Source organism: Corythoichthys intestinalis, chromosome 10, assembly GCF_030265065.1.
Source record: "Corythoichthys intestinalis isolate RoL2023-P3 chromosome 10, ASM3026506v1, whole genome shotgun sequence".
NCBI classification, from domain to species: Eukaryota; Metazoa; Chordata; class Actinopteri; order Syngnathiformes; family Syngnathidae; genus Corythoichthys; species Corythoichthys intestinalis.
In genome coordinates, this window is record NC_080404.1 from 21,318,096 (window position 1) to 21,345,974 (window position 27,879).

General features: G+C 40.1%; 2 protein-coding genes across 2 annotated transcripts in view; one reads left to right on the forward strand and one right to left on the reverse strand.

The window, feature by feature from the left end:
* Positions 1-27,239, forward strand: part of pcca (propionyl-CoA carboxylase subunit alpha) — a 31,668-nt gene extending 4,429 nt beyond the window's left edge. The window contains exons 5-23 of the mRNA XM_057847418.1: positions 132-245; positions 565-618; positions 792-923; positions 1,142-1,178; positions 4,937-5,015; positions 5,693-5,795; positions 6,020-6,114; positions 10,173-10,323; positions 13,140-13,283; positions 13,778-13,852; positions 13,970-14,038; positions 14,132-14,207; positions 14,294-14,507; positions 16,037-16,139; positions 18,518-18,616; positions 18,708-18,761; positions 23,341-23,481; positions 25,172-25,249; positions 25,362-27,239. Of these exons, the coding sequence (XP_057703401.1) occupies positions 132-245; positions 565-618; positions 792-923; positions 1,142-1,178; positions 4,937-5,015; positions 5,693-5,795; positions 6,020-6,114; positions 10,173-10,323; positions 13,140-13,283; positions 13,778-13,852; positions 13,970-14,038; positions 14,132-14,207; positions 14,294-14,507; positions 16,037-16,139; positions 18,518-18,616; positions 18,708-18,761; positions 23,341-23,481; positions 25,172-25,249; positions 25,362-25,430 (1,887 nt within the window). The 3' untranslated portion in view covers positions 25,431-27,239. The remainder of the gene's footprint in view (positions 1-131; positions 246-564; positions 619-791; positions 924-1,141; positions 1,179-4,936; positions 5,016-5,692; positions 5,796-6,019; positions 6,115-10,172; positions 10,324-13,139; positions 13,284-13,777; positions 13,853-13,969; positions 14,039-14,131; positions 14,208-14,293; positions 14,508-16,036; positions 16,140-18,517; positions 18,617-18,707; positions 18,762-23,340; positions 23,482-25,171; positions 25,250-25,361) is intronic.
* vps8 (VPS8 subunit of CORVET complex) overlaps positions 26,610-27,879 on the reverse strand; it is a 39,815-nt gene continuing 38,545 nt past the window's right edge. Inside the window, exons 44-45 of the mRNA XM_057847413.1 lie at positions 27,612-27,692; positions 26,610-27,500 (exon numbers count right to left, since the gene is read on the reverse strand). Of these exons, the coding sequence (XP_057703396.1) occupies positions 27,375-27,500; positions 27,612-27,692 (207 nt within the window). The 3' untranslated portion in view covers positions 26,610-27,374. The remainder of the gene's footprint in view (positions 27,501-27,611; positions 27,693-27,879) is intronic.

The following is a 27,879-nucleotide window of genomic DNA, read 5'->3' on the forward strand; positions in this document are numbered from 1 at the left end:
CGCTAGTATTAATATAATTTGATAATCTTAATCAATTTATGCTGGTATTGTTAGTACACAAGGACAGACACTATGAAGAACCTGATTGTATCGTCATTGTGTACTGCTCTTATGCTGTTCTCTGTATCCAGGTACATGTCAAGATGGCTGATGAAGCAGTGTGTGTTGGCCTTGCCCCAACTAGTCAGAGCTACCTCAACATGGATGCCATTCTGGATGCTGTCAGAGACACGAAATCCCAAGCTGTAAGCGTTTCTTGTTAAAAGTGCTAGGAAATAAATGACCATGTCAAAAAATGAAAATGAATTTGGCACTCAAACCTGGCTGTTTCCATAGTAATTCCATCCAAAACTATGCATCAGGGACCACCCACTTTTTTTCAGCAATTCTGTTAATGACATCACAATATCAGATGACCTAACTGCAATTGAAAAAACATTTTTTGTGAACTCAAATGAAACCTTGAATTAAAATACAAAACGATAATTAACTGAAACTGTATTATGTGTTCACCAAACAAAAGTATTAAAATTGGAGTATTAATGGTATTTTTTCTCTGTCAAGGTTCACCCGGGATATGGCTTCCTCTCTGAAAACAAAGAATTTGCAAAGAGATTAGTGAGTACAACCTTTATTCATAAAACATTATATTTTGTCTACACACCCACTTCACCATTTAGATACTGTAACTATATTCCTTCTGCATAGACTTTCCCGAGACTTTGCTTAATTGAATTTGATTAGGGGACATCCTTTTTTCAATTTTATGGTATTGTTATACATTTTTTCAGGCAAAAGAAGGCGTGGCCTTTATTGGCCCAGACACTCATGCTATCCAAGCCATGGGAGACAAAATTGAGAGCAAACTGATTGCTAAGGCTGCAAAGGTCAACACAATCCCAGGATTTGATGGAGTAGTCAAGGTATGGAAAAATCACTGACACTGATTCCATGAAACCTTTACTTTTTATGGCCATCCAATTTTTTTTTTGTACCATTATTATTTGAATGAATGGTTTTCAATTTGATTGCCATATGGTTGCTGAACAGCCTATTTTCATCTGTCATCTTCTTTCTTTATGACTTTTTTTTAATGATTATTTTCCATTTGTTTTCTGTAATTAAAACTCTCTTTTTATAGACGCCAGAGGAAGCTGTAGAAATTGCGCAAAACATCGGTAAGTAATCACTTGCATTAATATTGCTCTCCGTAAGACAAAATCCAGGATTTTTTATTATGGACAAAGATTGTGTTATTTCTGTCAGAGTCTACTGTATGTTTTGTTTTGGATTATTTATTATTTTTCCCTGGCTCCTTATACAGTGCCTTGCAAAAGTATTCGGCCCCCTTGAATCTTGCAACCTTTTGCCACATTTCAGGCTTCAAACATAAAGATATGAAATTTAATGTTTTTTGTCAAGAATCAACAACAAGTGGGACACAATCGTGAAGTGGAACAACATTTATTGGATAATTTAAACTTTTTTAACAAATAAAAAACTGAAAAGTGGGGCGTGCAATATTATTCGGCCCCTTTACTTTCAGTGCAGCAAACTCACTCCAGAAGTTCAGTGAGGATCTCTGAATGATCCAATGTTGTCCTAAATGACCGATGATGATAAATAGAATCCACCTGTGTGTAATCAAGTCTCCGTATAAATGCACCTGCTCTGTGATAGTCTCAGGGTTCTGTTTAAAGTGCAGAGAGCATTATGAAAACCAAGGAACACACCAGGCAGGTCCGAGATACTGTTGTGGAGAAGTTTAAAGCCGGATTTGGATACAAAAAGATTTCCCAAGCTTTAAACATCTCAAGGAGCACTGTGCAAGCCATCATATTGAAATGGAAGGAGCATCAGACCACTGCAAATCTACCAAGACCCGGCCGTCCTTCCAAACTTTCTTCTCAAACAAGGAGAAAACTGATCAGAGATGCAGCCAAGAGGCCCATGATCACTCTGGATGAACTGCAGAGATCTACAGCTGAGGTGGGAGAGTCTGTCCACAGGACAACAATCAGTCGTACACTTCACAAATCTGGCCTTTATGGAACAGTGGCAAGAAGAAAGCCATTTCTCAAAGATATCCATGAAAAGTCTCGTTTAAAGTTTGCCACAAGCTACCTGGGAGACACACCAAACATGTGGAAGAAGGTGCTCTGGTCAGATGAAACCAAAATTGAACTTTTTGGCCACAATGCAAAGCAATATGTTTGGCGTAAAAGCAACACAGCTCATCACCCTGAACACACCATCCCCACTATCAAACATGGTGGTGGCAGCATCATGGTTTGGGCCTGCTTTTCTTCAGCAGGGACAGGGAAGATGGTTAAAATTGACGGGAAGATGGATGCAGCCAAATACAGGAACATTCTGGAAGAAAACCTGTTGGTATCTGATCAAGACCTGAGACTGGGACGGATATTTATCTTCCAACAGGACAATGATCCAAAACATAAAGCCAAATCTACAATGGAATGGTTCAAAAAGAAACGTATCCATGTGTTAGAATGGCCAAGTCAAAGTCCAGACCTGAATCCAATCGAGAATCTGTGGAAAGAGCTGAAGACTGCTGTTCACAAACACTCTCCATCCAACCTCACTGAGCTCGAGCTGTTTTGCAAGGAAGAATGGGCAAGAATGTCAGTCTCTCGATGTGCAAAACTGATAGAAACATACCCCAAGCGACTTGTAGCTGTAATTGGAGCAAAAGGTGGCGCTACAAAGCATTAACGCAAGGGGGCCAAATAATATTGCACGCCCCACTTTTCAGTTTTTTATTTGTTAAAAAAGTTTAAATTATCCAATAAATGTTGTTCCACTTCACGATTGTGTCCCACTTCATGTTGATTCTTGACAAAAAATTAAAATTTTATATCTTTATGTTTGAAGCCTGAAATGTGGCGAAAGGTTGCAAGGTTCAAGGGAGCCGGATACTTTTGCAAGGCACTGTATGTTCTTGTTTTGTTATTGTCATTATTCTATTAATTTCACCTTTGCCTGACTGTGTGCCTCCCATGTCCATATTCCAGCTCCCTGTTTTGTTTTCCCAAGGGTGTGTCATTAGTAGGGCTGCAACTAACGATTATTCTTATTATCGATTAATCGGATTAATCAAACTTTTTTTCAATTACCATCACAATTTAACCCTTATGTTGTTTTTGGCATTTTGTAAGTAGCAATGAAGACAAAATGGATGGGTATTTTCTCCAGAAATAATATTTTATTACAGCTTCCTGACTTAACTGTAGTCTACAACGATACTGTTTTAAGTACTGTAAATAAAACTTGTTCAAGTTTTTAATAAAGGTTTCGAGTATAAAACATGAAAAGAATTTCTAAGTGCACAAATCAGACAAAAGTCCTGTTCATTCAAATTTAAAAAAGTGCTGCTGATTGACTTTTTTTTTTTCTTGTGGGCATAGCGCTGATGTAAACTGTGTCAATGACCCATTTCTTTTCTTTAAACAAACTAAACAAAAACAAAAAAAAAACGAATGAGAAGAAGCCAGACTGTAATGAATTAGTTTTCATTATCAAACAGTTGTTCATACATACAATCCAAATCCAATTTCAAAGCACACTCTGTTGTATGACAATTTACAGTTTGAATGGGAGTTTGTGTTGAAAGGAGCTGTGATATGATTGGATTATGTGTGTGGTTTTTTAATAAAAAAAATTATTGAGAACTTTACTATCTAACACCAACTGTAGTGCTAATATGCTTCTCCAAAATATACAGACACTTAAGACACTGATTAGCATAATCACTAACTAGCTGAGCGTTCCATGCTAAGTAGCAGCGTCTCATCAACAAAGACTACGAACAATACAATTGGCCTCATTTACTCACCTCTGACGGAGACACACTGGATCTAACAAGACAAACTGCAATCTAACTCTCGACACGTCGTAATATTATTGATTCAGCAACCGAACCTGAGTGTAGCAGTGAACTCTCTCTTTCTTGTTCTAATCACTGGCACACACACGCACAGCCTCGCATTACACACACACAAGGACAAAATTTGTTGGCAACTAATTTATTAATCGTTTTATTGGATTAGTTGTTGCAGCTTTAGTCATGAGCTCATTATTCTTGTTGGTTAGGGGTGTAACAGTATACGCAAATCACGGTTTAGTACGTACCAAGGTACGGGGGTCACAGTTGGGTACAGGTTCGGTACAACAGGAAAAAAAGAAAGGGATTTTGTTATCGCAGCATTTGAAAGTTAAAAAATGTGTCCTATTGGCTAAAACTAAAAAGCAGCTCTTATCAAAACGTGTAAAATAAATAGAAGAAAACATCAAACTTGTTCTTTAATTCAGTTTATGTGCATAAACAGACAATACACCCTTTTTTGTAGGGATCAATTGAGGCAACAGTTAAAGTCAGGTAGCACTCGCCAGCTGGCAACCTTGGTAACTTTTTTATCAAAATAAGATACTACGATTTTCAGTGTTGGATTACACACAGTTAACTGTAAACCATTACCAGTGAACCTACACTCCCACATAAGCTATATTTCTACATTGGATAAAATAAAAAGTGCAAATCGTTCCAAAACGGAAAAAGCATCTTTTAAAATGGTGCAAAAATTCATTTTCACACAGTGTTTCAATGACTTCAGCCCAGGGCTAAAGGAAAATAAACATAACTTCTTCGTCCTTCTTAGTTCATCTTCTTTTTCCTGTAATGTCGGTTTAGGCGGATTACCTTTACCGCCCCCTGGATTGGAGGAGGACTAACTCCGACATGGATTCTTTTTTTTTTTCCCCCCACCATCCAATATATTCGCCATTTAACTGCATCCAACTAAGTTGTGATCACTTATTGAAAATGTTTGAATGGTTTGTCAGCTTGTATTGCATAAAATTTAAGTTTGATTAAGTATTTATTTTTTATTTGGTGGTTGATTGTTTTTGTTACTGCTAGGCTACCCAGTCATGATAAAAGCATCAGCAGGCGGAGGAGGGAAAGGAATGAGAATTGCGTGGAATAATGATGAAACAAGGTATGTCTCATTCTGTATTACTAAAATTTCTTCATGAAGTTACCTCTTTTAAATGTATTTTATTACTTACATTTTCTGATTTACTTAAAAAAAAAATGTTGTGCTCGTCTCCCCCCACCCCACTTCATGCTTTCCTTGAGATTCTGTTGTTTCGTAACAGACCATGAAGAAACAATAAATTGTCTTTTACCTGTTAGGAAATATATTAAGAATGTCTTTTTTTAAAGAACTGGTTTCCTTCTGATTGATGTCTAAAATATGTGGTATCAAATTGGATTGCTGTGTTTTCCTATATCGTATTGAATCATATCACTTCCAAACTGATCTGAATTGTGAACGAACCATTATAGCAATTTTGTATCAAATCGCAACCCGTGCATCTGGATACTGATTGAATTGAATTCATGCTAAAGATGGTTTAAAACATGTTTTCCAGACCAGGGGTCGGCGTCTTTAACCCCTAAATGAACCATTTGGATCTGTTTGCTACAGGGAAAATACTGTCAGCCACAAAAAAAGGCTAATATTGTTTATCAAGTAACTTTTAATGTATTGATCATTATTACGAGTCATGATTGGTTGCAACACAGAGTGTTTGGGCACCATTTTAATGCATTTATATCTGACTAATATTATGAATTAAAATTTCTGAATGCCAATTTTTTTTTATATTATAGGGAAGGCTTCCGGTTCTCATCACAGGAAGCAGCATCAAGCTTTGGCGATGACAGACTTCTTATTGAGAAGTACATAGATAACCCGAGACACATAGAAATTCAGGTATGCTAAGTGTACAAAGAAGTCTGAGGCCTTCTATCTGCTGTATCTATGTACAAATATTCTCAATATGTATAGGACAGCGCTGTGAACATCAAATATTCTCGCAAAGATGAGCGAAAATTTCAGTTCAGAATTTTTGTAACAGTTTGCATTAATAGTAATATTTGAGATCCTATTCATCATTACACATAGAAATCTTGAATGGGTTGTATTTCTTACCATAGGTGCTGGCTGATAAACATGGTAATGCTCTGTGGTTGAATGAAAGAGAGTGCTCTATCCAAAGAAGGAACCAGAAGGTGGTGGAAGAAGCTCCCAGGTTTGTAAGAATGAAAATACTGTGTTTATTTACACAAATCCTAGGGTAATTTTAAAATACCGTAATTTTCGGACTAAAAGGCCCACCTGACTATGAGCTGCCCACCCACCAAATTTGACACAAAAACGTCATTTGTTCATAGATAAGCCGCACTGGACTATAAGCCGCAGTTGTCCTCACTGTTTTATGGGATAGTTACACCAAAAGATATTAACCAATAACACCTTATTTGAGAGAGGCATCATAAGACTGTCATAAGAACAAATGAATCACCATGAAGTTTTGAACCAAGTGGCCGTAAAGCTTCATTGCTCCAAGAACCTGCATCTGGCCATCACTGCACCCTTGGGGGAGGCAGTCAACCTCTGCTGCCACTTGCTGTCAACACTGTTGTTGTCCAACATGCCTCCTAGCATGCATTGCAGCGCAACAGATGGAAATAACAATCAAAAGTCATGTTCTGTGCTAAATATTTCTTCAGTTACTGTTCCAGTTGTTTCATTAATTGCTAGTTATGGTATTTAGGAACACTATATTTGACAGTGGTGCCATGAGACCGTCATAGGAGCATCGTAATTATGACATGACACTACCATGATCATTAATGAATACTTATGACATGTCATTTTGTGTCATCCGGCAAATTATCTCACTTTTTAATGGATTTAAAAGATCCAAGATGGACATAAATGGAGTTAGTGACATAATTTGCAGGATGACAATAACATCCGTCATAAGCATTCATTTATGCCCATGATAGTGTCGTGTCATAATTATGGGGGTCTTATAGCAGTGTTACGATGCCACTATCGAATAAAGTGTTGGCTATTAACCCTTTAAGGTCTGGGCCTATTTTGTCTGATTTTGCATGCCTTTGAAGTTGCCTTTATATTTCAAAGAAAGAATTGTTTACGATGGCCTGGTTTGGTCCCTTTTTTTGTGACACCTTGAACTTCATGTCCAAACTGTTGTTTCCTTCACTAACCAATTATAAATCATCATTTTGGGCCCAAAAAGACCCAAAATTCCAAAATCGTTTTGTCAAAATTTTTAATATTGATGTCCAATTGACAACCAAACATGCGTAACGAACCGTTTTGAAACTTTGTAATATTTATTCAACATGTTAGGATGAACATTCAACCAAAAAAATTTAGAATAAATAGTCTTATATTTGACAATTCAACATAAACAACAGTTATAGCCATAGGCGTTTTTTGCCTTCATACATGCTCTAGTCAAAACAAGTTATATACAGCAGACCAAACAGTGAAGAACAGTGAAAAAATATATACCATCTAACACAAAAAGTGTTTAGAGGCCATCTCTTTATGAGTTTAGGTATTGCGGCCCATCACCTGATGAAAACTATGTACACACAATCAAGCTTCTTGAACACACATTTATACACACAAATTGAGAAGACTGATTGTGGGGGGAAAAAAAATATATATAACATTGGGAAAAAAAGTATTTTCAAAAATATTTCCAATAAACAAGTTAAATTTTTGTCAGGCTTGCCACTCCGAAAAGCAGTTTCGTCCTGGAATTAGACACAGGGCTACATCACACAGCTCACACTTCCATGGGGTGTCGGTCCTCTTTCCACCCTTCCATTTTCATTTCACTTTACTTTCATTGTCACTATAAATGTACATGAAAAAAAGTCAGTATTTATGAAAATAATAAAGTATAAAATAAAAATATATACAGCAATAAATAATAATGGAAATCTACAGTGCTGCTCGAAAGTTTGTGAACCCCACAGCGATGGTCAGATTTTTTTGTAAAAAAAACTAAAATAACCTTATTAAATGTTAAGTTATACCCAAATCCACAATACTGACATTCCAAATAATGGACTGAAACAAAAGAAATAGTTATATTGTCATTCTTTATTTAACAAAAGTGGTTGATTTAAGAAAAACTCAGATATCATGTGTGCAAAAGTATGTGAACCCCTTCAGTTAATAGGATATTGCGCCTCCTTTTGCAGAGATTACCTCAACCAAACGGTTTCTGTAGTGACTAATCAGCCTCTCACATCTACTTTGGGGGATTTTTGCCCATTCTTCCTTGCAGAACGCAGTCAGTTGAGAGAGGTTTGATGGGCGTCTGGCATGAACTGCTCGCTTCAGGTCCCGCCACAGCATTTCAATGGGATTTAGGTCAGGACTTTGACTGGGCCAGTCCAGAACACGAATCTTCTTCTTTTTCAGCCATTCCTTGGTTGTATTGCTGGAATGCTTTGGATCATTATCATGTTGCATGATCCACCTTCTGCCAAGCTTTAACTTCAAAACAGATGGCGTCAGGTTATGTTCTAGGATTTGACAATATTCCTCAGAATTCATGATTCCCTGGACTATGTGGAGTTGTCCAGGTCCTGAGGATGAAAAGCAAGCCCAGATCTTGACATTCCCACCTCCATGCTTCACTGTTGGGAGAAGGTTCTTTTGGTGGTATGCAGTGTTGACTTTTCGCCAGACATGGCGGTTTTGGTTGTGACCAAACAGTTCAATTTTGCACCTACATCAGTTGATGAAAACTCTTTTTAATTTAGTCTCGACAACACAACTGTTAAAAAAACAAAAAAAAACCTACTGAATTGATTGATTAGGAAATCAGGTTGAAATAATAGAAAATTCCAAAATGTTGAGGGGGTTCACAAACTTTTGAGCAGCACTGTATATGTATGACAATAGAAAGAATACCATAGCTGAATATGTGCTACATCCCTAATCTTCATATAGAAAGAAGAACACCACAAATTATACATTCCAGCCTGGGATACCCACAGTGCACGTACGACTTTGATCTGATATGCACATTTTATTATTATATACACAAACACACACTTATATTGCATCAAAATTAACTTTGTCTTGCAATATCAAAAGAAACTTTCAAAAGAAACTTCTTCAGCATAAAAAAAAAAAAAAAAAAAAAGAGTGAGTTGGCTTACCTCTGCTCGTCGATGGCGTCACCCACGTGTTCAAATCCGTCACTATCTTCACTCGAGGACTCTTCCGAAGAAGACGATGATGACGAATTTGGACCATCCTCTTCCTCAAGTTGATCAAAAAGCACAAATGCTTGCGCTAAATTTAGTTTTCCGTTCATTGTCAAAGTCACACAAAGTCGCTGCTCGAGCCAAACGGCCGTCGCTCGCCACCTCGCTGCTTCAGAACACTGCTCCCTCTCGTTCGGTAGAACCTCGCACGGCAGTTATATATTTTTTTTTTTTTAAAAACGCATTTTGTGCTTCCACTGTGACTTTGAAAGGGTTCGTTTGATTTGTGTTTTTTTCATGGAGCTTCCGTTTTGAAAAAGGACTAGAAATGATGGAAATATAGACATAAACAAATGATCCATGCAGCGTTTTAATGTTTTTTTGAGAGGACAATAAAACTATAAAATTTAAATGACAATATCTCACGTTCTAGTTGGTCGATTGACTTCACATAATAACGAGAGTAAACCGCAACTTCCGCACTTTAAAACGAGACCAACCAACGGCATGTGGGTGACGTAATTAAAACGTGAGGGGGCTTCAAAGACGACGTGCGCTGAGGACGCGCCGGCGCGTCCTTCGACTCTCAAGGGTTAACCCAAAGAAATAAACAGATAAGCCACACTGGACTATAAACCACAGGAATCAAAATGAGGGACAAAAGTAGTAGCTTATAGTCTGAAAATTACGGTATATCCGTGTAACAGCCTTTCTTTTCAGTTTTGAGAGGAGTTTCAAATGAACATATTTTAAATATCAGTTATAACTATTACTTGCTTGTCCAATGTCCAAACAGCACATTTTTTACACAAATATGTGTGTCGTACCAATTTTCAGGAATTGTCTTTGTGTGTGCGTAAGCACTAGTAACGCTGTACTGGTTCTGACAGAAAAAAAGCTTTGGTAAAAGATTATATCACTTTATGCAGATTTTGTAAAAATCATATGACTTTTGATTTTACACAGATGTCATTGAGCGTTTTACCGTTTTATTTCATATGTCGGTCAGAATTATAGGTTGTGTTGCTTGTGTTTATTTTTACAGTACTTTCCTGGACTCTGCGACGAGACGAGCAATGGGCGAGCAAGCAGTGCAACTTGCCAAGGCTGTGCAGTACTCTTCTGCTGGTACCGTGGAGTTCCTGGTTGATTCCTCAAAGAACTTCTACTTCCTGGAGATGAACACACGGCTACAAGTCAGTGTTGGGATCTAGCGGCGAATTTTATTTGTGTGCATTCCCTTACTTTTTGTCTCATGTATCATGTTTTGAAATTGAATTGATACCACATTTAAATAGAGGAACCAGATCCAAACACACCTAATATACACATATACACTCACCGACCACTTTATTAGGTACACCGTGCTAGTAACGGGTTGGACCGCCTTTTGCCTTCAGAACTACCTCAATTCTTCGTGGCATAGATTCAACAAGGTGATGGAAGCATTCCTCAGAGAGTTTGGTCCATATTGACATGATGGCATCACACAGTTTGTGCAGATCTGTCGGCTGCACATCCATGATGCGAATCTCCCGTTCCACCACATCCCAAAGATGCTCTATTGGATTGAGATCTGGTGACTGTGGAGGCCATTTGAGCACAGTGAACTCATTGTCATGTTCAAGAAACCAGTCTGAGATGATTCCAGATTTATGCCATGGCACATTATCCTGCTGAAAGTAACCATCAGAAGTTGGGTACATTGTGGTCATAATAAAGGGATGGACATGGTCAGCAACAATACTCAGGTAGGCTGTGGTGTTCCAACGATGCTCAATTGGTACCAAGGTGCCCAAAGAGTGCCATGAAAATATTCCTCACACCATTACACCACCACCACCAGCCTGAAAAGTTGATACAAGGCAGGATGGATCCATGGTTTCATGTTGTTGACGCCAAATTCTGACCCTACCATCCGAATGTCGCAGCAGGAATCGAGACTCATCAGACCAGGCAACATTTTTCCAATCTTCTATTGTCCAATTTCGATGAGCATGTGCAAATTGTAGCCTCAGCTTCCTGTTCTTAGCTGAAAGTAATGGCACCCGGTGTGGTCTTCTGCTGCTGTAGCCCATGTGCCTCAAAGTTCGATGTACTGTGCATTCAGAGATGCTCTTCTGCCTACCTTGGTTGTAACGGGTGGTTATTTGAGTCACTGTTGCCTTTCTATCAGCTCGAACCAGTCTGGCCATTCTCCTCTGACCTCTGGCATCAACAAGGCATTTCCGCCCACAGAACTGCCGCTCACTGGATATTTTTTCTTTTTCGGACCATTCTCTGTAAACCCTAGAGATGGTTGTGCGTGAAAATCCCAGTAGATCAGCAGTTTCTGAAATAGACCAGCCCTTCTGGCACCAACAACCATGCCACGTTCAAAGTCACTCAAATCACCTTTCTTCCCCATACTGATGCTCGGTTTGAACTGCAGGAGATTGTCTTAAACCATGTCTACATGCCTAAATGCACTGAGTTGCCGCCATGTGATTGGCTGATTAGAAATTAAGTGTTAACGAGCAGTTAGACAGGTGTACCTAATAAAGTGGCCGGTGAGTGCATTTTACAATGCGCTTTATCTAAATTTAACACATCTGTTATATAATACACTGTATTGTATACAGTTGTGTGCAATATTATTCAACCCCCACTGCAGTATAATGTTGTCGTCTGACATTTTTTAAAAATCTTATTCATAATAGACAATTGCATTTGTCTATATTAGACTTCAAGCAACACCAGGGAACTTTTCAACCTTTATAAAATACTTTCATAACATTTGTGATATGTTGACTGAAAACTAATTGAATGGCAACTCTGTTATGGCCTGAGGAGGTCTGTAATGCTTTCACCAGCACTAATTAACTTTGAGGAGGGTGGCAGGAACCCTGCCACACAAAAAAAAACTACAAATGCAGTCCCCCCCATTAGTTATAAAGACGGAAGATGATGCGAATGCTTTCGCGCGAATTCTGTTAAGATGGCAGAGCAACTAAAGAGACAAAAAGTTTTGTCCGAAGAGACAAAAAAAAGAAAAAGGGAGGCTACCTGGTTAAAAAGACTAAAAAATACAAATTGGCAGGGCGTGACTCGCTGACGAGTGTGAAGGGGTCACAGAGGGCTGGTGGGGGAATAGAGGTTTGGTCTCAACATTGGTAGGGACAATATAACGGCATAACTTCCATGTAAAATTTTTGCTCTGGATGGGACATTAATAAGACCAGATTGGGTGAATGGGGGGCAGGGCTACATTTCTCACGAATATGAACCTCAATAATTGATATGCTAAATCAAGGTGCTCATTACGTCGATCGCAACACTAGTGTGGGCAGCTCGCGGCATGCATAAAAAAAAAAAAAAAAACTTTATTTTTTTTTAATGTCCATAGTTAATTATGATTATGTGGTGTGTATGCTGTGTTGTGTGAGCAACGTATGAGGTTATGCAGCACCTGTCTCTCTGTAGGCAACTTCTTGCTTACGTTTTTCTGGTTCTATAGTCAGTTTATTTAACAATAACAGTAGAAAACACAAACAGTAAGACACTTCTCTCCAAGCAGCTTCCTACTCAAGTTTTGCTGGTTAGCAAGTTCACACTGTTTAATGTTATGCTAACTATACAGGTTGGACTTTCAGTAACAAAATTAGTGATGTGTTTCTCACCTCCACAACATTGGTCTCTTTTTAAATTACTTACAGTGGCTGCTGTTGACCGAAAAAAAACTCTAGGGGCGGAGAAGTCGGCATATGTGCCGACATGTATTTCTGTCGGGGCTGTGTGAGTGTGAGCGTGCATGTGTGTGTCGGGGGTGGGTCAAGTCATCAGCCAAACAAACGTGCGTTTGAGGGGAACAAAATGGATTGATGTGTTTATGAATCGGATTTAAAATGAAAATGTATGACTTGCTGCCACACTATACGGCAATCGGGGTTGAAGACTCACTCGTGCCAGTGCATGGAAATATACACATTGTCATCTGTTAAAAACATTTTTGTTTTTTGTCTTTTGATTCTAGGTTGAACATCCTATAACGGAGTGCATTACTGGTCTTGATCTGGTTGAGCAGATGATCCGAGTTGCCAAGGGTTACCCGCTGCAGCACAAACAGGAAGATATACCAATAAACGGATGGGCCTTTGAGAGCCGCGTCTATGCTGAGGTTTGAATTGCTTATCCCATCTTCTATAAATCATCTTTTACTGACATGTTACAAAGTTTAATTTTCAAAACCCAGTTCGCGCTTTCAGTTTCAAGCATTTTCCACAAAGGTAAATCGAGAATGCTTGAACATTTTGACTCCTCTTTCAAAGCAGACAAAATACAGTATATAATGTATAATGTGTAAGTCATTGTCAGGGTGTGCTAACAGCTAGCCAATAATGCTACCTGATGGGTGGCTATTACTTTTGCTTTTATTATTAATAATGGGTTATATTACAGCTATTTAACTATCTTGCTCAGGGCAGTTGTTGCAACCCAGCCATCACACAAGTTGTTGTGAGCTATAAACTCTCCACTGATAAGCAGAAGATAAGATTACAACGTTATCCCGAGGCGGGCAAGCATCGGGATGGCCTCCTTCATCCTCTGGGAAACTGTCCTATTTCTGTCACCACGGGTTGCTTTTAAATCAATATTATTTTGTTCTTTTAGGACCCTTACAAGTCATTTGGTCTTCCCTCCATCGGAAGGTTGACCCAATACCAAGAGCCAACCGGTCTCAACAATGTAGGTTGTGTGTTTATGATAATCCACATAATGTGTGCATTGCATAAAAACTCAGTTCAGCATTAAATCCTCAGACGCAGTTTTCACATTTTAAATGAATCTTTGTGTTACTGACAGGTGCGGGTTGACAGTGGCATCCAGGAGGGAAGTGATATCAGCATTTATTATGATCCCATGATTTCTAAGGTTAGTCAATAATGCAGTATATAATATACAGTATGACAAATTAAATTCTGAAAAGTAATACAGGCTCTGATTTCATCTTGTTTCCGTTTATAGTTAGTAACCTTTGGTGCTACAAGAGCAGAAGCCCTTGCGAAGATGGAGGATGCTTTGGATAACTACGTCATCAGAGGTACATGCAGTAGATTTTCATTTTGCAGACATAAACGTTTACTTTGCATCTGTGGTTGCTGTTATTAAATCTGCTTTTGTCTCCAGGTGTAACGCACAACATTCCACTCTTGAGAGAAATAATCACCCATCCTCGCTTTATTTCTGGGGACATTAGTACCAACTTCCTTCCAGAGATTTACCCGGATGGCTTTAAGGGTCACCAGCTTCAAGCGGAAGAACAGCTGGAACTGGTAGCCTCTGCAGCAGCACTACACGTAACAGCCCAGCTCTGTTCACAGAATGTCCGAGGCAACTTGAGGTGAGGACCCCAGTATATTAAAGCAGAAAGTAATGCAAGTTCTTCATTTGTTGTTATATCTCAGCAGAGGTGGGTAGTAACACATTACCTGTACATTGTTACATATACTTGAGAAACTCTTTGTAGAAAAATGTGCTTCAAAGAGTAGTTTTAACAAGCCATACTTTTTACTTTTACTTGAGTAGATTTGTGAAGAAAAATGCAACTCTTACTCCGCTACTTTGGGCTACACAAGAGTCGTTACATTTTTCCTCTTCCTCGACATATTAGATTGATTTATTTATTTTTGCCAGGATGCCAAGAGTAGCTGTACTAATTTCACCAATGACATGTCGCAACAATAACCACATGACTCCATGTGGACTCCATGACGGAAAACCGGAGATATGATCCTCTTAATTTCATAATAGTAACTACAAAGGAACTACTGTATTCACTGTTTGAACTATGAACTATTTTCTCCACTAGAGGGCACTCATGTTCTTTAGACCAATAATGCTTCATTTCTTTTTTTTTTCTCTTGCCGGAATTGTGATTTTTGTATTTCTTTGGCTTAATGTAGTTATGTAATGGATTTTTGTACAATATCAATATAACAACAGTTCATATAGATAGGTTTGTGCTGAGAGAAAAAAATACCATTGTTTAAAAAAAACATCAAACAAAAATAAGCAATTACTCACAATGTCACTCATTACTTGAGTATTCTTTACATTTTACATTTACATTTTTTGGGTGACTACTTTTACTCGAGTAATATTATTTTTGAAGTAACACTACTCTTACTTGCGTAAAATTTTTGGCTACTCTACCCACCTCTATCTCGGAGCACTTATTTTGTTGTCAGTGATCATTCGGTCATGCCACTTGAATAGATAGATTTAGATTAAATAGATTTCATAGAACTGCAAGCTTGAGTTTGATTGGTACAGAGGAGCCATGTGATTATTATTGGGACGTATCATTGGTGAAACTGGTTGAGCCACTGTTGGCGTCTCGGGCAAAAAAAATAATAAAAAAATATGTAGAATAATGATGAAAAATGTAATTACACATAATGAGGAAAAATGTAATAATAGTGTTGGCGAAACTAGCGGAGTAAGAGTAGTGTTTCTTACTCACAAATCTACTCAAGTAAAAAATATGGCTACTATAACTATACTATAACTACTCTTAAGGCCAAATTATACCGGACGCGTTTGCAGTACTGATCCGCCAAGCTCCGTTTTGACTGTGTGCTCCGCAGTACATCAAAAATAGGAATAAACCTACCGGCTGCGCGCAACTGCGGTCCGGCAGCGCGATAATGTGGCATTAAATACAATGACAAACACACAGAGTCTGTACTCAACAGTCGCAGATAGAGAGGTGGACTTGATTTTCTTCCTGACTTTTTTTTTTTTTGCTTTTACCACGTTGTCATCATTTCAAACTGGCCTATGCCATCCTAGATCAGTCCAGCTAATGTAGTCGTCAGAAGCAGCAGCTGACACCTCTAAAGTATTCTGTGTTGTGTGTTTTAATCACAGGGTGTCCTCAATACCTGTGCAGCATACTTGCTGGGAGCTATGTGCACAGGTGGGAGAGCGATGGCATGAAGTAAAAGTTAATCAATCCGGAGACATGTATACAGTGAGTAAAAAGTTTTGTTTAAATTGATCTTTTACTAGAATATGTACTGTATAATTTTTTTCACTGAAATGTTCGTCCAAAATTGTGGGTGCGACCTATACGCCCGATATGTTGGCCATTGCCCAATTTAGACAGTGTTAAATCTGAAAAACTGTACAACTTAGCATTAGCTACGTACACTGGTACAGTCTGTACAACTGTACAGACTTTTTTTTTTTTTTTTTTTTTTTTAAACGTCCTTTTGTAGCTGTTTGACACGGAGAATGGAAGTCTGAGTGCCCTGTTGGTCTGAACAGTTTTAATGTTTCACATTGAGAGTATGACATACTCCCCTTGTGATCATTCACATACCTCATTTATTATGACAAAAACAGCGAACAGGAAGGGGTTATGGGGGAACAGAAGAAAAGAAACACAAGAGAAGAAAGAAAAGAAACATAAACAACAACAACAAGAAATACATTGAACGTCTACACTAACTACTAACAGGTTGGTGCTATCGTCAGCTAGATGTATTTCCGGTTGACACCATGTGGGGGGCCTGTTGACCAGGGAAAGAAGGGGTGGGGGAGTCTATAAGCTAAGTGATTGAAAGGGGAAGAATGTACACAAATCAGCTCTGTTATCTAGAACCCAGTAATCGTGTGAATCCCTTGTGAGTGTAAGCCCATTGGCGACCGTCCCTACGCCCCCCCCCCCACCAATCCCGGCACCCCCACCCGAGCGCGCCCCATCACATCCAACCGCACGCGAGCCCCACCAAGCGCGCAGCAGCCACGCAGACGAGCGGAGACGCCACGCGGGCGCCAACCCAGGGCAGCAGCCTCCACCCAGCCAGCCCAGGGAGGGAGGTTGGGCGTGGGGGTTCAGCGCAGCCCATCCCTCCTCCCGCAGCCCAGCAAAGGAGCCCCCCCCCCGGGATCCAGGGTGGTCCCTCGGGCCACCCGCACATCCATCAACCGGCCTTCAGGGATGGCGAGAGGGGACGCACCACCAACCCCACCCCCAGCTCCGCCCGCCCACCCGGCCCACGAGCCACAGCCGCAGCCCCCCAACCGGCACGGCACGCCACGGGACCCCCAGCGGCCCACCAAACCCAGGGCAGGACAGGATCCCTCGTCGGAGCAGGCAACATCCAGCCGATACACCGGCGCCCAGCCAGCGACCGAGCACAGAGCGGACATCCAGTCGGAGAAGACAGGGGAAGGCAGAGGCAGGAGGACGCCGAGGAGCCGCCGCGGGGCGACGCGAAATCGGAGCCCCGACCTCCCCCACTCCCGCGGCCGGCAGCCCAGGCAGAGGGGAGGCCATGCCCCGGAAGCCACGCCATAGAGAAAAAAATGTGGGACCCACCTACATCGCTATTACTGTGACTGCAAGGTTCCCGGCTGGCAGCCATTACCCAGCACCGTGATGGGATTGTGAGGGGAGGGTAGTGCAATGTATGCATTAAAATAGGAGAGCTTGGCTTGGGGCAGTGGGACCGCTGCATGGAATTTCTACCCTGCCGCCCGCCCCACTGCCCTTTGCCAAAGCCCTGCTGTGGAGTATGATGTGTGTGGTGCGTTAAAAAAGGTGCGGGGATGGCAGGGCCTGTCATGAGAAGGTAAATGTGAGGCACCCCGCCCCCAACAGGTCCCACCCATCCCACAACCTTGGTGTGTGATGCATTAAAAACAGGGGAGCCGGGCCGGGACATTATGGCCCCCGTCCCAACTCCCCCCGGAGAAATGAATGCGTATGTAAGTGCCAGGGTGAAAGATATTTACAGTGCCAAAGTGAGAAATGCATGAGTTAAGAGGCAGGCTCCCGTGGCCGTGGCCCCGTCCACCGGAACCACCGGCCGCAGGGCGACAGAAGCGCCAGGGCCCCGATCAACCCCCGCCCCAGACCACCCACGGCGCACCCGCAACCGCCCACCCCTCCCCCCGCCGCCCAAGCACCCACCCACACCCCGAGCAGGCGCTACACCAAGCGCCGGAAACCAGGGGACATCCACCTCACCGGCATGGGACAGCAAGCCCCACCCAAGGCCCCGCGGGCCCCAAGAGGCCCCGCCAACGACCCCGATAGCAGGAGGGCAGCGGCAGCCGCCGCGGTCCAGAGAGGCGGACAGGGGCGGAGACAGACCGACAACTGTACAGACTGGTTACGCAAAAAAAAAATCTACAAATATCCAATATAAAAAAAATTCAACAAAAATATGCATTGTTAACAGTACTTACAAACAAAGCTTGCCCTAGGCAGAAATATAGACCAACATCACGGCCGAAACTGCATCTGTGTACATCGTGCAGCCATCTTGACTTTCTCAGCAGTGTCTTAAGCGACCTCAGGTGTCACAGGAGCTATTGTGTAATCAGATTTTTTTTCCATAGGTGCATGTAGATGGCGAACGGGTAGATGTCCACGGACAGTGGAACCTGGCTTCTCCTTTGCTACCACTCACTATTAATAATAAGCACAGAATGTTACAGGTAATTAAGGCACAAAACATACTATCTTGTGCAGTTAAAACCTGATATCAGTATTGCATCTGTGTTCACAACTCTCAATATTTTGGTCTAGTGTCTATCCCGTGATGCTTCAGGACACATAGTTCTACAGTACCTGGGCACATCGGTAAGATATCTGAAAGTATGAGAAACTATGAATTTGGTTGTAATATGAAATGTCCCGTGACCTTGACTGTTTTGATGACTAGTGTCTTGAACTGACAAAAAGCTAGGCATGAGGCTAGGCATGAAATAAATTGAAATAGAACTTATAGACTAAACCCACAGCCACAGCTCAAGTTGTTCAACATTAGAACAAGAACCGTTGGTTATGTATAGAATTGGACCTAAACAATAAATATATGATCAAATTGATTTTATGTAAAACTCATACCACTTGATGGAGAGCGAAAGTAATAGACAGAGGGCGTGTGTATGACTCGTATCATTAATAACACATTATAAAGGGTGACCCAAAAAAAAGTTTACACTCAGTTGACTGCTTGTTTAAAAGCCATTGAAACATATCTAAATAGGTTGTCATGCTTAAGTGATTCATTAAGGTCACTCAATGCAGCTGGTAATCTCTCGTCTCTACAATTCCTGTGCTTCTGCTGAAAATGACGAAAACTTTAGCTGTACCTGAATTGCTGCGTGCCGGTCTGACACCTACTGAGATTGCAGCAAATCTGAGAATATCCAGATGTGCAGTCTACAAAGTTAAAAAGAAGCTGAAAGATACTGGAACAGCCTCACGAAAACCTGGGTCTGGAAGTGCCCGATCTGTGGGGACCAAAAAGTTGATTGACAAGGTGATATGTGGCCACCCAGAGTCCAGATCTCAATCCCCTGGATTATAGCATATGGGCAACTGTGGAGGACAGTGCCTGTAAGAAGCCACAAACTTCTGTGGCAGCCTTGGAGAGGTCCATTGTTAGATCTTGGGAAAAGATGACAGCATCCTACATAAAGAAGACCTGTCAAGCGTTCCGTAGGCACCTGGAGCTGTTGTGACACTTAAGGGAGGACACATTGAAAAATAGAGTGTACTGTACATGTTCTTTACAATAATGTATAATTTGTGATTAAATTCTAATTCTAAGATGAATAAACATGGCATTTAAGTTGTAATATGGCAGTGTAAACTTTTTTGGGGGTCATCCTGTATATTAGGGTGACCATATTTTGATTTCCAAAAAAGAGGACACTCGGCCCGGCCTCGAGATACTTAAATTTTACTTGAAGATCACTCAAAGATGCGTATATCTCCCACTTTTTTTTACTCAACAGGCTTTATTCTTTTGAAAAAAAATAATCAAACAATAAAAAAAATAAAAATAAAAAAAAAGAATAATTATTAAAAAAATAATATGATGCAGACTCATGGAAATGTAGTCCAGTTAATACACACACACAGTTGGCTATGTGCCAACTCAACATTTTTTAAAATTACGATCACGACAATTGTCGCTGACAAAATGTTATTCCCACTCAATTTTTATTCTCATACAATGTTCTAAATTGTACGCAAACAATAACTGAAATAAACTGACAGGCGATTCAACCAGCATGTTTCCTAACGCAGCAGTTCAAATTCAAAACTACATTGCCCATAATGCCTAGCGCAGCTGAGTTCACTGATTGCTACCCTATTAGCGAATACGGGAGCCGAGGCAAAATCAGACTTTGCCATAAAAGTTTACTACCATAGGCAGCGCAAAGATGCGACAACAAACGGGATTTTACAGATTACACCAGTACAAATCTCCGACAGAAGTCAACAGTTGCCATTATATACGTATTTATCGTAAAAAAAAAACTCATAAGCAACACAGCTATTTAGCTATACTAGCATTCAACCACTAACTAACGCAGAATAATTACAAGACTCATACAATATACTGCATCTCTGTGTACACATATAACATATATGTACAACAGAAGACACGTGATCGACATTAACAGGAGAAACTTACAGAAAGGTGTATGGAGCCACGTCTTTTAGAACTTCTTATTGAACTACTTACTGTAGTCTGAGCTCTCGCCAAACCGTCAGTTGATGGTGGTAATTCCCCATGAAACAAAGGGTGAACTGCCAACAAAAAAGAAGAAGATCTACTCCTTCTCCCGCCCCTACTAGTAGGAGCAACATCAACGCAGGCAAGCGCTGCCCCCTAGCGGCTGGAGGAATTATCTTCAAGTTGGTCCCGTAAAAAAAAAAAACATAAAAACCGGACATTTTTATGAATTTATAAAACCCGCCCGGACAACGAGGATACTGCGTAAAAGTACGACTTGTCTGGGCAAAAGAGGACGTTTGGTCACCCTATTATATATACAAACACAAACACACACACACCTTCTCTTAACACAGTTGCCAGAGAGAAAAAAACACCGGCTGTACTATGAAAATGTTATTTTTAACAGATGTTTACAATGGACTTTACAAAATTAGGCTAATGGTAGAGAGGGAACTGGTTAGCCGTCTTGGCATGCTAACTAGCCACGTTATCTGCCTCGTTAACAAGCTTACATTATAGTATTTGTTTAACCATCGCTAGACACAGTAAACACGCTGGAGTGAACTCTCGTAGCTGGTGGGAAACGTACATGACAGCGTTTACTTACCCTAAATTTTGTGTAAAGTGACGGATAATCCAGTAAATGTGAAATCATGCTAGAGGTGTTGCTTCCCCTGGCAACCACCCTTTGCAGCTATGTCTGCTGTCCTTCCTCCTCTAAGCCCCGGCCGTTTGTTTCTTTTCGGTAGCCGATGTTGTCTCGTGACTTTCTTTTTTGAGGGGTGGGTGCTCAGGTCTAGTGTCACTAGACATAGGACAGAGCAACAACCGGAAGGGGAGGGGTGAGCGCTGCCGCTCCAAGGCACGTTTTTCTCGCTGCATTTTTGGGACATAAAAAAATCGCTGATACTATAATACGGTATGACTGAAAATTTTAGCGGTTTTGAAACCGTGACGTTTTCATACCACAGTAAACCTTGTGACCTGTAAACGGCAAATGCCTAGACCAGGGGTGTCCAAACTTTCTGCAAAGGGGGCCAGATTTGGTGTGGTAAAAATGTGGGGGGCCGACTTTGGCTGACGTCCTTTACGTAGAACAATATAAGCAAATTTTAGCAAGCCATTCTGTGTGTCACATTTGCTTCATTATTTTTTTTAATTGATAATTTCAACAATCTTGCAACTAGCCTTTATGACGTTCTCTTTTGACTCTCGGCTCTTGCGAAATACTGGTGCTGTGAAATTAAACTAGCTTCAAGTTGCTTCAATTTCTCGCTGCGTATCTTCCCTGTAATCTTATCGTACATGTCAGCATGTCGTTTGGTAATATCGCCTCACATTGAACTCTTCAAAAACAGCTACTGTCTCTTTGCAAATGAGGCAGACACAGTTGTTGCGTATTTTAGTGAAGAAATAGTCCAATTTCAACCTATCCTTAAAGCGTCGGCCGTCGCAGTCAACTTTTTTTGTTGTTGATTGTCGCCATTTTAGAAAATTGGAAGTCAAGGGTAACACGGGGTAATGTTGCTTAAAGTGCTGCTGCCTTTTAGTGGGTAAATGAGGAGCAGCATTTAGTGTGTAAGCTACTTCATATGCTGGTAGCAGTACTGCTGAACAATTTATTAAGTCTGTGTGCGGGCCAGACGTTATTGATCTTATGACAGAGGCTGGGGGCCGGATGAAATTTGACCATGGGCCACATTTGGCCCCCAGGCCGCACTTTGGACATGCCTGGCCTAGACCATTAGCAAAAGAAGCCTCTCCCCCACCCAGTCACGGTTGATAAGTCGACAAGCTTCGTGACTCTACCGGCACAAGTCATTGCAGGCTGACGTGATTTATTTTGGAGCAATACCAGTGCAACATCTTAGAGATGGGAGGCAAAAGCGTTTTCAATATGCAGTGGAGGATTATATTGAAAATATAAAAAACTGCAGCAAGCTATCAAGTCAATATTCAACACGGAAAATGTTTGGATAATAAGTTCGGTTCACAAAATGTTCCCTGAAAAATAAAAACAAAATAGGTTCAAGGCGCTTATTAGGACCCAATGTTTGAGGAAGCATTCTTAGCGCAATCATAGAGCGGACTGCGAATGAAGACATGACTTTAACTTTAGCTAATGAAACGGCCATACTTAGATGCTATAGCATTGACATCCTTGTAGATATATTTGATAACAGTAACTACACCTTTGATATCTAGTTTTATGAATGGTCTTTTAATAAAGCAAGCAAGCAAGCTAGCTAGCTAGTTAGCCTCTGATGTTAGGTGAGTGCAGTGTTTTCGGCAGTACTTATAATTTTCGTCTTTTAGACGAAAATGCTTGTACGTCTCATATTTTAGTCGTGTCAAAAAAAAACCCAAAAAACGCCTTTGTCTAATTTTCATTGACAAAACCTCCCCAAAATTGTCTCGTTTTAGTCACGAAATTTCAATTTATTTCCTGTAATATGGTGGTGCTTGCGAGAACTCACAGCGAGAATTGGTTTCCCTGTGAACACACCAAAGGGAGCATCGCGTTGTTATACTATTATGGTGCCGCCGCTGCATTAGTGTTGCTCCTATTGGTTTGTTTGCTGTAGCAATGCGTTGCTTCTGTTGGTGCCATGAATGTGGCCTGCGAACCAGAATGGGTTTGACACTCCAGTACTATATGCTATACAAGTGTTTTTTTTTTTTCAGTTTAAGGTTCGTATTTTGTCCAAGTTGGCTGCAGAATTGAACTCTTACATGCCAGAGAAAATTCCTGAGGACACCAGCAGTATCTTGCGTTCACCTATGCCTGGAACAGTAGTGGCCGTTACTGTAAAGCCTGGTGATGAGGTAAGACTGTACTGTAAATATACTGCATATACCTATGGCAAACTGCTCTGACCACATTCAAACTGAGTGTTGTCTAAAATGGCAGAAAAGGAAAAGACAAAATGAAATATGAAAGTACAACCTCATTCCAATGAATTTGGGATGTTGTGTCAAACAAATAAAAACAATACAACAATTTGCAAATCGTGTTGAAACTATTTAATTGATTACACAAAAACACAATATCTTCAGAGGTGGGTAGTGTAGCCCAAAATTTTTGAGTAGCCTACCGTTACTTCAAAATAATATTACAAAAGTAAAAGTTATCATCCCAAAAATTTACTCAGTTACAAGGGTTAAGAACAGTGTTACTTGTACTTATGAACGTCTTTTCATACGGAATTTTCAAGTCAAAAAAAAAAAATATGGCTCTTCAAAAAAAAAAAAAAATTTCAGAATACGAAAGGCAAAAAGTATGGGTACAGTATGGGTATGTCTAACATATTCTTTGCATCCAATTAGCTAACAGGGAACTCTACTGTAGCGTCATCTTCATTCGCCCCTCGCATTCCGACAGCTTTACATGAGTGTATTAACTTTTATTCTTTGTCAAATCTTATACAGTATGTGTAATAAAGAGAGAAAAAAATAGCCCAAAGTAGGGGAGTAACAAGAGCATTTCTTCACAAATCTACTTACCGTATATACTCGCGTATAGGTCGCTTTTTTTTAAAAATCGAAATTATCACCCAAAAATGCGGTTGTGACCCAACACCCGATACGCTGTCCTCGTTCTGAGCATTGCCCAATTCAGTCTGTCGTAAAACTGAAAAAGCATACAACATAGCATTAGCTATGTTCGCTAACTATACAGACAAACCGCTCAAAATAATCTAAGTTAATATAAAAATTAGGGCTGTCAAAATTATCGCGTTAACGGGCGGTAATTAATTTTTTAAATTAATCACGTTAAAATATTTAACGCAATTAACGCACATGCCCCGCTCAGATTAAAATGACAGCACAGTGCAATGTCCACTTGTTACTTGTTTTTTTGTCACCCTCTGCTGGCGCTTGGGTGCGACTGATTTTATGAGTTTAAGCACCTATGAGCATTGTGTAATTATTGACATCAACAATGGCGGGCTTCTAGTTTATTTTTTGATTGAACATTTTACAAATTTTATTAAAACAAAAACATTAAGAGGGGTTTTAATATAAAATTTCTATAACTTACACTATAACTAACATTTATCTTTTAAGAACTACAAGTCTTTCTATCCATGGATCGCTTTAAAAGAATGTTAATGCCATCTTGTTACCGTATGTTGAATGTATATATCCATCTTGTGGCATATGGCATATTTTATAGATGGTTTGAAGTGCGATTAATTATGATTAATTTTTAAGCTGTTATTAACTCGATTAAAAAATTTAATCGTTTGACAGCCCTAATAAAAGAACAATATCTCGTACAACAACAAAAATATGCACTGTACTTTAGACAAACAGTAATTACGTACTTAGTAAGAGTAGGTTTGTTCTTCACAAATCTACTCAAGTAAAAGTAAAAAGTATGGCATGGTTGGTTAAAGTACTCAGAGAAGTACATTTTTCTACTACCCACTTCTAATGATAACTGATATTCACGTTCAAGGTTTTTTGTTCAATGTTGTGCTCAAGCGTATATTCTGTTGCTATGGGCATGTAGGTTGCAGAAGGCCAAGAGATCTGTGTGATTGAAGCCATGAAAATGCAGAACAGTATGACTGCTGTCAAACAAGCGAAGGTCAGTGTGGAACTATTAAGTAGACAAATCATAATCAAAGTCTGATAAATGGATGAGAGAAATTTTCAAGCAGACTATTATATGGTTGACGTCCACTGCTGTGTTTCTCTAGGTAAAGAGTGTCCATTGCAAACCAGGTGAAACGGTTGGTGAAGGAGATCTGCTCGTGGAGCTTGAATAAATCAGCGCGTAGCACAGTAGAAGGACCAGTGTCCCCGGCAGATTGATATCCAAAAGGGTGCCTGAGTGTTGAGCTTCGACAAAAATTTAACTGAGTTAAAAAAAATATTAATCCTACTCCTGTCAATCATTGTTTCCCCTGTGTTTCTAAACTATGACATTAAGTTTGTTACATTTTTGTTATTTGAACACCCAAATAAAATATCATTAGCATTTTTGTAAGACCGTTTTACGTGCCTATGTTGGTTCACCACTTCTCATAAAAGCTAGAGGTGGGTAATAACACGTTACATTTACTTGAGTAACCTTTTTAGAAAAATGTTCCTGAGAGTAGTTTTACCACACCTTATTCCGCTACTTCAAGCTAGAGTCGCTACATTTTTCCTCTTTGTTCTACATATTAAATTTTGCCAGAGACACTCATAGCGGCTCTACCAGTTTCACCAATGAGACGTCGGAACAACAATCACATGACTCCATTATACCAATCAAGACGTAACAATACAGTCACATGACCACACACAAACTTAGATTCGGAAGTCCGATGATCACGCCGGCTTGTTCATTCACGTTGTGGCATTAGCATTACTCGAAAGTGTGGATTTCAACCTCAATCCCAGTTTTTATTTGGCAAATATAGACCATTGAAAACCTGAGATATGACTGTTTTTGTTTCATGGGAGGAAATGTTTTCTCCACTAGCGGGCACTCGTGCTCTTTGGACGGTTGATGTTTCATTTCTGTAGCGTTTTCTAGTGAGAATTCGATTATTTTTCTAAACAGGTAGTCCCCAGGTTACGGTCAAGTTCGATTCTTTCGCTGGTGACGTAACCCGAATTTCCACGTAAGCATCCCTAAATCTAAAAATAACTATCCAAAAACATGTTTTATACGTCATTGTACTGTCCTCGCTAAGACGTTGGATCTAAATCCTAGCTAGACAGCGAGCTAAATTGTAATCTTTCCAGTCTCTCTCTCACTCAAGGTGTACATGCGCTCTTACTCATGTGCGGAACTACTATTTGGTCTATGCTTCCTGCGCCAAAATAAAAGCATGCATCAGAAAACAAAGGTCAACATTATAATCAAATAGACATTTCGCCATTATGACAGAACGGTGATATTAATGAAGTAAAAAATAACAGTGTAAGGTAAAATAAGGAACTGTTTACGTGACAAAAAAAAAAAAAGACTGGGGACAAAATGGCGGACGAGACCCTGGCGTCGTAAAGTCGACAATCACGTATGTCAGGTACATCGTCGTGGACTACCTGTACTTTATTTGGCCTAATATGGTCACGTAATCTGTTATAGTACAATATATTAACCGTTCACATTGATGACATTGTGCAGAGAAAAAAAAAATCTTGACATTGTAAACAGTTACTCATTATTACTCTTTTCACCTACCGGTAATATTTTTTACTTGTACTTGAGTAAAATTTTTGACTAACCACCTATGCCTGTTAGCTGATTTCTTATCAGAAGAGAGGCTTGTTTTTATACGTGTTATTGCATATGCTGTGGACTTGCCTTGTGTGTGTACATGTTACAGATTGAATCAAAAATATAAGGTGGTGAAATTAATAAAGTCAACTTTTAGTCTTCAAGATTTTGCTGCAAGGTTTAAATAAAGGAGGTTTAACGATACATGTTGGGTGAAATAACTTTTGTTCAGAGACTTTCAAATTAGCCTTTTTAGAATTTGGACATCCTTTTGTTGAGATGCTACAAAAACGGCGTATGCCATGCCAAATCATTTGATGCTGTATTTCAATAAACACATGACAAACATTTCACAAGCTTGAATTTGTACCATTTACTAACATGTCAAAAGTCTCACAAGTTACAAACTGATCCTGATCAACAAACTTATTATACAGCTTATCCTGTAATCGAGACAAAATAAGAAATGCGACATGCTCTATGTTCAGCGCACCCGCCGCTACTCTTCCAACACAGGTGGAGGAGTAAGTTTAAGACTACAACCCTCTTGAGCTGGGTGAGCTTGAATTAGTATGCCTGGCCTCTCGTTTGTGTGGTGGTGAGACAGCTCTGCCAGTATGGACAACTTGAGATTTGAAGGCAGTGAGGGAATGGATTGTGAGAGAGACAGAGAGCAGAATTAGTAAAATGTACTACGTCCGCCATAGTGAGCAGATGAGTGCTGGGAATGACTTACCCTTGATGGTCCTTTATATAAACAGCGCAGCTGATCCCAGGATTGTTCTTGCTGAAAGTCCAGAGTTGACTCTTCAAAAACCTGCATTACCAGAAGGAATAGATGATTTCTTGAGGTTAATTTTATTATAGTAATAGGCTGTGTCTGTGTGGTGCTCAAGCTGCCCGGAAGCGGATACGAGAAGACTGCAGAGGGTGATCAAAATGGCACAAAAGGTTGTCCCCTTCCTCCGCTGTCCACCATTGGCAATTCTCGTTGCCTAGGAAGG